Genomic DNA, 9,376 nt, shown 5'->3' with positions numbered 1-9,376 from the left:
AAAACATAAAATAATAATAACAATTGTAATATATGATATACCTTTTATAAAACAAAGTGTTGTCTTTTACGGACGAATATCTGTAGTAGACTTTTTTCACTCTTTTCATATGTTGTTGGCATATAATATCGAATTCTTTAATGTTGTTAGATTTTCGAATTCAAATGACACATATGTAAATATTGGTTGAGCAGAACTAAACATAATAGATTTTTTTTATCACATATTATTTTATTATTATAATAAATGGATAACAATAACATTTCAGACATTGTATAGAGTAAACAGAAAATCAAAATAAAAAAAAAGAATGAATTACTAGTAATAATTTTGATTTCTAATTAGTTTCGATAAAATTTTATTTAGGAAGCTACTTAAAATTTACCGAAGGAAACATGACACGGTTCGCCGAAAAAAATAGCAAACTTGGCCCTAACGCCAAAAAGAATGAATCTTCAAAAGTAAAATAAAAATAATTTTTATTTGAAAATAATATAGATTTTTTTTATTATTTTATAACAGTAAAAAAACCATCTTCGTTATCATTGTCCCTTCTTTTCTTTCATAGTTTCATTTCTTGCTCTGGCCCCACAACCACATGGGTCCTCCATTTTCCCATTTCCATTGTGCGTAGCCTGCACATAATCAGCATAATCTCCAAAACACACTCATCTCTTCTTACTCACACGATCAAGGCTCAAGTTCAATCACGAACCATATTTGACACGTGTACAGTGATCAACACATAGTCCTCACAGGAAATGATGGTGGTGTTTGCTGGTCGAAGAACTCTCTACCTTGAAATGACAAGGAAGACAAAAGAGGTAAGGGCATTGCATAGAAAAGAAAACCATGCCCTCAGAGTGCAAAATATGCAATATTTAACTGGTAGGCCAATTTTTAGTTTCTTATAAAAAAGCTAAGCGTGCAGGAACAAATAAAATAGTGTAGAGAAGGCATGCAAAAAGCAAAAGTTAACAAAAACAAAAATCATTGAATATTCCGATTGTCAAAAAACATCATTTTTAAAGATCTTAAAAATGGTCGAGGAGGATATTTTTAATTTTTTTCTCGGAGTGTAAGTCGCATAGTTGATAAGAGATTCCTTAATTTCTGCATGGTTAGAATATTATGATTAAAAAGTTCAAAAAATAACACCCATTTGCATCATTTAAGAATAACTCCGGCTTCTACGGTCATACTTTAATTGGTCGTAGACCAGACCACCAGTACCAGTACCAGTACCTCATCTAGATTATTATTCTGGAAAAAAAATATATCCTAATTTTATATCATTATATAATATATAATATAAAAAAATTTTAAATATACCGAAAATATCAGTGTTCTAATTATTTTAACTATTGATTTCAATTAATATATATTATATATATTTTTTATAATTTAAATCAACGGTTAAAATAACTGGAACATCGGTGTTTCTAGTACACTTGAAACTCTTCCTATAATATATGTCTAATTCTACAATATTACACTTCAATTTGAGTATTAATTGACACACACTTCAAATTACATTCCTATTTCTATGTTAAATCAGGTTTGGTCCCAAATTAAGTTATTAAATTACTTTCTCATGTTTGAAATAAATGTTTCCTTTTCATTTTTTAGATTCATTAAAAAGTTAAGGGTTAATTATTTTGTGGATTTTTATAGTTTCACTAAAATTACAATTAAGTTTTATAATTTTCTTTTCAATTGGATGCCTAACTATACTACTTTTAGTTTTATAATTAAGTTTTTTTTCATGGAGGAGATGCATGGCGCGTAAATATAAATGATTTGTATGAATTTGTATGTGTAAATGACTTATATGTGAAGAATAATTGCTAAAAATTTTATTTTAAGAAAAATGAAAAGAAGAAAAAAAGACACAAAAAGAAAAAAAACCTAAATAGATTTAATTGCAAAAGTAATCTGTCCACTTAGCATTTTTTGAAAAATAATTTTAAAGATGCAAATAATAAATAAATTTTAAAAAATTTAAAAAATGACAAAAATAATAATAAAAAAATTTATCTATTCAATGACAAATAGATTTTAATGTATTCGAATGAATAACTTATATACATTTGATTCGAATATTTATAAAAATATTTAAAAAATTATTTATAAAGTTCATGCAAAATTCAAAAACAAAATTCTATTTCAAGATTTTATTTTCATTTTTTAAAACATTTTTGGTATAAATTATTAACTTTTAAAGAAGAAAAGGTTTTAATTTTTATTATTTTGCAAAAATTTAAACAAAATTTGATATTTAACATTTTTAAATAATTTAATATTTAATTACCTCTTTTAGATTTTAAAAAATTTAACATTTTATCTTTTATTTATATTTTTCAAATTATTTTTATTAGGAATATAAACTTTAGTTAAGTTGGCCTTTTCGATAATATAAGAAGCAAAATTTCTCTATAAAAGGGTGGTGCATAATGAAAATTTTTTTCTTTTTAATATTGGGTTGAAAGTGGTGTAACTCTCAAAAATTATCGTTGAGACGTGCATTACGTCGTTGTGGCTAGTAGCAGCAGATGACTTGCAATTCGATAATGTCGTTCATAGTAAAACAGTGATGATGTTGTAAGATCTCAAATTTTTAGAAATTAAATAATAAATTATTTATGATTTATTTTATTTATCCAAGATATTATTTTTAGAGATTTTATATCAATTGAAAATTTTTTTATTATTGATTTAAAGATTTAGTAATTGAGAAATAATGAAGATTTTGAATGCTTTAATTTGAATATTTAGATTTTGAACTTTATTTGTGATTTTAACGGAAATTGATTTAATTATCTCTAATTCTTGAATTAGAGTATTTATTTAAAAAATTATTTGTAAATTTATGAATAAATAATATATTTTTAAAGATAATTTTGTTAAATTAAAATTACTAAACTACCCTTATATCTAATTTTTACCAAAATTCTAATTTTCACTACACTAAAACACACACTTTTCTCCTTTACCCAAACTCTAACTGCCAACCCTTTCCTCCCCCCCCCCACCCTCAACGGACACACACACAACACCACACACCCACACATGAAAAAGAGAGAAGAAAGAGGGAGAACCAACGGAGGGGGAAGAAAAAGAGAAGGAGGAGAAGAGGAAAGACGGCGACGGTGGACATCATTGTCGCCGCGCCGTTGTGTCGTACCTAAAGAAGAGGGAGCGCGTCGTCGAACAAGGGCTGAGAAGAGAGAGAAGCGTCGCGTCCTACCTATGTCGTTGCTGCTGTGCCTTGTCATTGCTGGGCTTGTCGCTGTAGTCTTGACCGTCGTCGTCGCTGTCAGCTTTCAGCACTATCGTGTCGCACGCGAGAGGAAGACCGAAGCTGTCGCATGCGGAGGAGGGAAACAACGTGCCGGTTGGAGCTAGACCTTTCTACCACCATCAAGTCACCCATTGGCGTCGTCGTTCTGACGCCATCGAGCTACCGTTGAGCCACCACAAGAACCAGACGCGAGGAGAGAGAGACAAAACGCGTTCGGAGAGATAGAATAAATTGAGAGATTTATGCCCTAAAATACTCAATATATAGAATAAATATCTCACAAAATAAAGAGCAACTCTACTTCTATTTATTTCATTGTGTTTTCAACAAGGTTGCGAGAACTGGACCAGTCAATAAACCGGTGAGGTCACTGGTTCAATGGTTCACTGCTTCGACCGGATTCAACGGGGTTCAATCGGTTTAATTAAATATTAAATAAAATTATTAAAAACCTAAAAATAATTTTAAATATATAAATTCAATAATTTCTAACTTAATAAAATTTAAAATTTCACATAATAAATTATTCATAACTTAATATTAGAGGTTCACAAACAACTTCAAACATCAAAGTTTATAACTAAACAACTTCATAGATCATTAAGGAAGAGAAATATAGTGATACTAAGAATTTGAAAAGTGCCACGTTCAACTCTTAAGTAGCAAGTTTAAAAACAGAGCAATTTCTAGAAATTTGGGCAGCAAGTAGTAGTAAAATATAAGCACATGAATCCAAAAATTGCAATTAACATGAGAAAAGCATGGATTGCATGTACAGAGGCAGCATCAACTTAATTTCACAAGTACAGTTTAGCAGGGCAGCAGGTAGAATCAGGTCACATGAAACAGAAACAGCACAACAATGATCACACCAACATCATTCAGCAAACAAGCAGTGTTAAGCCATGTTGGATAATCAAGAACGGAGCAATTATCAGGCCTATAATCCTCTAACCACAACCTAGCTACCTAACAGCATATATATCTATCTATCCTAACAAATATAATTAATCAGCAATCTAACTAAAATTAACAACAGAATTAATAAAAGAAAGTAAAGAAACAGAGCAGGAAGCAGGGATGAGGCAGGGGACCTGGAATGTAGCAGAGACAGACTGAAAAATGAAAAGGGGAAGAAGAGCAGAAGTAGTGTCGCCCAGAGTTGGTGGTGGCCGGCTGAGCTCGAGCGGCGCGAGCGGTAGAACGATGCAGGGCAGAGAGATTCAGCTTCTCTCTGTGGCAGTGACGAGAGCTGAGAGGGGTGCAGAAGAAGGAGGCGACGAAGGAATATTACCGGCGGCACTACTTGTAGGAGGAGGCGAGCTCGGCGACGACCAACGAGGAGGGGAGCTCGGCGACGACGAAACAGGAGGCACGCTCGGCGAGGAAACAGGACGCCGTGGTGGTTGCGGTGGTCAACGCCGTCGCTGCTGTGGCTGTGGGATGCGGTGGCGATGGCAGTGGGATGCGGTGGCGATGGTGGTGGCTATGCGACTGCGAAGAGGGGCTGCTCGATCGTGGCCCGTGGGTAATTTCTCTTCTGCCTTCTGGAGTTCTGGGTGAGAGTGTGAGAGTGAGACTGAGATTAGGGCTTCGTTGCGTTTAGCCTTTCTTTCTTTCTTTTCTTTTTTAACCTTCAAAACGACGCCGTTTAGCACTTTATGTTTCAAACAAAAAATCCCTAAAAAATCGGACAGTTCTCCCGGTTCACCGGTTAACCGTTAGTTTGATCGATTTTCTTACCGATTTTTTGTCAAACAATTTCTGACCTTACCCGGACTGACTAAGTGACCGGTTCTCGGTTAATCCGGTTGAACCGGTCGGTCCAGTTTGATTTTCAGAACCATAGTTTTCAACACAACACTATTTTTCTTTTTATAATTAATTATATATTTTTTTATTTGTACCACCACAAAATATTATTGACATTTTATAATAAGTGAAATTTTTACAAAATGTCAACAAATTTTTTATAAGGCTCTATTTTATACATTTATTATATTCATTTGTAAATTTTTTCACTCTCTCAATATATAGAATAAATTCCTCTCAAAATGAAGAACAACTCTACTTCTATTTATTTCAATGTATTTTGAATACAATACTATCATTGTTTTTGTAATTAATTTTATATTTTTTGTCGTACAAACACAAAATATTGTTGACATCTTATAAAAAGCAATTTTTTTTTTAATAACAATGTAATTAACATGCACGAAAATAATAAAAACAAATTACACATTTTTTAAAACTTGAGCCGCATAATGCATGATTTTGATTTTGTTGCAAATAGATTGCATGAGCTAGTGTGGGAAATGAAAACGAAATTGGAATAATCATAGCCGTTGAATTCTCCTGAAGAATGTGAGAGAAAAGAAAGGAAAAAAAAAAAAAAAAAGAAGAGGGAGCTTGCTCGTTACTACACAAGTACACATTATTACAACCACTCATCATAGTCAAACACAGTGTGTCAGCTTTCCCAGAAAAGAGAGAGTTTTTCTTTCTTTCAATCTTTTCTTTTTTTTTTCTTTGTTACTCCCCACAGCCACCATCCCCACACTTCCACCTTTCCCTATCTCATGGCGGTTCTGAACGCTTTCTCTCTTTCCTTCTTCTTCTTGGTTTTCGTCACTTTTGTTGTTTCCATTTCCAGTGAGCCTCTTCCCCAACCTGTGGTTTCTTCCACTGATGTTGAACTCCTATTGTTCAAAATCAAGTCTTCACTCCAGGGAAACACCAATGGAGAAGAAAACCTTGTCTTATCTTCATGGAACTCTTCAGTTCCACTATGTCAATGGAGAGGTCTCAAATGGATCTTCTCCAGCGGCACACCTTTGTCATGCACTGATCTCTCATCACCACAATGGACCAATCTCTCACTCCACAAAGACCCTTCTCTTCACTTACAATCCCTTCAGCTTCCTTCTGCAAATCTCTCTGGTTCTCTCCCCAGAGAGCTTGGTGAGTTTCCATTGCTTCAAAGCCTCTACCTTAACATTAACTCCTTGAAAGGAACGGTTCCTCTTGAAATTGGTTACAGTACCTCATTATCTGACATTGATTTTGGTGATAATCTTTTGACTGGGCAGATTCCTGCTTCAATTTGGAATCTTTGTGATAGACTTGTTTCTCTTAGGGTTCATGGAAACTCCTTCTCTGGGAATGTTCCAGAACCTGCATTGCCTAACTCTTCTTCTTGTAAGAGTCTTCAGTTTCTTGATTTGGGTGATAACAGATTCTCTGGGGAGTTTCCTGAGTTTGTTACTAAGTTTGGTGGGTTGAAGCAGCTTGATTTAGGGAACAATATGTTTGTTGGTTCAATTCCTCAGAGCTTAGTTGGGCTAAAGCTTGAAAAATTGAACCTTTCTCATAATAACTTCAGCGGGGTTTTGCCAGTTTTTGGGCAGAACAAATTTGGGGTTGATGTGTTTGAAGGGAATAGTCCTGACTTGTGTGGACCACCTTTGAGAAGTTGCACCAGGAACTCTGCACTGAGTTCTGGTGCAGTTGCTGGCATAGTTATTAGTCTTATGACTAGTGCAGTTGTTTTGGCTTCTTTGTTGATTGGTTATATGCAGAACAAGAAGAGGAAGGGTAGCGGAGAGAGTGAAGATGAGTTGAATGACGAAGAGGAAGATGATGAGAATGGTGGTGGTGGTGGGGCTGGTGATGGTGATGGGGGGGAAGGGAAGCTTATGATATTCAGCGGCGGCGAGAATTTGACATTGGATGATGTGTTGAATGCAACTGGACAAGTCATGGAGAAGACATGTTATGGGACTGCTTATAAGGCGAAGCTTGCTGATGGGAGCACCATTGCTTTGAGGTTGTTGAGGGAAGGTAGCTGCAAGGATAGGAACTCATGCTTGCCGGTTATAAAGCAGTTGGGCAAGATTCGACATGAGAACTTGATTCCTTTGAGAGCCTTCTATCAGGGAAAGAGAGGCGAGAAGCTCCTTATTTATGACTATTTTCCTCTTAGAACCCTTCATGAGCTTCTTCATGGTAAGGACTATATACATAAACACTTGCATAAATGATGTTTCATATTGCACTGCCACTTCACTCTCAAGTTTACAGTTAGAATCCTCATCATACTAAAATCTTTTCATAGTTTGTATCTAATTTGATTGGATTGGTTCAAACTGAAATATATATATAACCCTTCGGAGTGTTGCAGTGCTAGAATAAAATTACATACGATTTCTCAGCCTAGAAAAGAGAAGAGAAATTATCCTGTTAATTTCTCAAATCAATGACATGTCAGACTTTTAACTTGGACGACAGTTAAATCATTTACTAGCTTTTCTATTCAGCTTAAAACATAGAGAGAATCAAGAGCCTGTATTTATGTCTTGTGCATAACTTTGTGACTTCTGTATGTCATTCTTGATCTAATAATATTCTTGTAATAACAATTTTCTTAAGGTAATGTTTGTCATATCCTAATAAACTGGATTAATATCATAAAATAGTTTATGCTTATTCTGTGTCCTGTACCTCAAATAAGATAGTTCATAATGCCAATCCGTAGGATCACTCTCTTGTCATCGCTGGATGATTCTTGATGATTCCAGTTCTTCTACATCAGATGGGAGTTTAAGTGAAAGTTGAGATGAAAAAAAAAGAAGTAAACTTAAACGGGCTTTGGTGATTTCAATAGTTATATTGTTGCTTGGAATTGAGTGTTGACCATTTTGCTGTAATTTTGCTTTTCTACAGAAACTAAAGCAGGAAAACCAGTGCTTAACTGGGCTAGGCGACACAAGATCGCATTGGGAATAGCGAGAGGGCTGGCCTATCTTCATACAGGACTTGATGTACCGATCACTCATGCGAATGTAAGATCCAAAAATGTGCTAGTGGACGACTTCTTTGTTGCGAGGGTCACTGACTTTGGCCTTGATAAGCTGATGGTTCCTTCCATAGCCGACGAAATGGTAGCACTTGCTCGGGCAGACGGCTACAAGGCTCCGGAACTTCAAAAAATGAAGAAATGCAATTCCAGGACTGATGTTTATGCATTTGGTATACTGCTGCTGGAGATTTTGATTGGGAAGAAGCCAGGGAAAAACGGAAGAAACGGAGAGTTTGTTGACTTGCCTGCGATGGTGAAAGTGGCGGTTTTGGAAGAGACAACAATGGAAGTGTTCGATGTGGAGCTCTTGAAAGGAATAAGAAGTCCAATGGAAGATGGCATGGTGCAGGCACTGAAGCTGGCGATGGGATGCTGCGCACCGGTGGCGGCAGTTAGGCCGAGCATGGAAGAAGTTGTGAGGCAGTTGGAGGAGAACAGACCAAGGAACAGGTCTGCATTGTACAGCCCTACAGAAACAAGAAGTGGAAGTGTTACCCCGTTTTGAGAGCTCTGAAATTTTCAGAAAATGTACGTTTAGTTAAGCTCATGGTTTCTCCCTTTCCCTCTCTCTCTTACATTTACTTAAAGTTGCGTATCTGTTTCATTTTAATTTAAGGGTAGTGAATGAATCATATGATGATGATCTAGAGCATGTAATATTTTTTAATGAAACTGAGTTTAGGTACTCCTAATTATTTTTAATATCAAATATAATCACTTACACAGTTATGCAAATTTTAAAAGTCTGTGCATGTCCATCTTCATGTGATAAAAGTAGTATTATTTTTCGGAAAAGTCTAGGCCAGCAATTTTATTTAATTTTGGCCAGCATGTAACTAGCAGAGAAATGAGTCATTAGATGAAATCTCACACCAATCTCACAGTATTAAATCATCATTGATGACTACTTGATGGCTACCAATCACAAAAGTTGCTGGTTGAAGAGTAAAACTCTCGCGCGATCTAGAATTTTTACAAATAAATTCTCGTTGTAAGTATAGCTTTTAGACCGATAAGAATTCCTTTCTTACAAAAGTTTGGTTGTCACAAGTAACAAAACCCAATAAAATTTATAACCGAAGTATTTAAATCTCGGGTCGTCTTCTCAAGGAGTTGCACGGCAGTATGATTTATTATTGGTTATGGAAAATCGTTTATTTTTGGGTTTTTGGAAATAAGGAACAAGTAATTTAAATGACAAGAAAAATAAATTAATA

The 9,376-nt window shown here is 35.0% G+C and overlaps 1 protein-coding gene across 1 annotated transcript; it reads left to right on the top strand.

The window, feature by feature from the left end:
* The first annotated feature begins 5,729 nt into the window (after positions 1-5,729).
* On the top strand, positions 5,730-8,894 carry TMKL1 (transmembrane kinase-like 1). Its single transcript, XM_016342708.3, has 2 exons — positions 5,730-7,306; positions 8,024-8,894. The coding sequence occupies exons 1-2, from the start codon at positions 5,881-5,883 to the stop codon at positions 8,662-8,664; spliced, it is 2,067 nt and encodes a 688-aa protein (XP_016198194.1). The 5' UTR covers positions 5,730-5,880; the 3' UTR covers positions 8,665-8,894.
* The last annotated feature ends 482 nt before the right edge of the window (positions 8,895-9,376 follow it).

Source organism: Arachis ipaensis, chromosome B4 (genome assembly GCF_059453495.1).
Source record: "Arachis ipaensis isolate K30076 ecotype BB chromosome B4, ASM5945349v1, whole genome shotgun sequence".
NCBI lineage: Eukaryota > Viridiplantae > Streptophyta > Magnoliopsida > Fabales > Fabaceae > Arachis > Arachis ipaensis.
The sequence above is the reverse complement of the archived record's forward strand: the minus strand, read 5'-3'. Positions and strand labels throughout refer to the sequence as shown.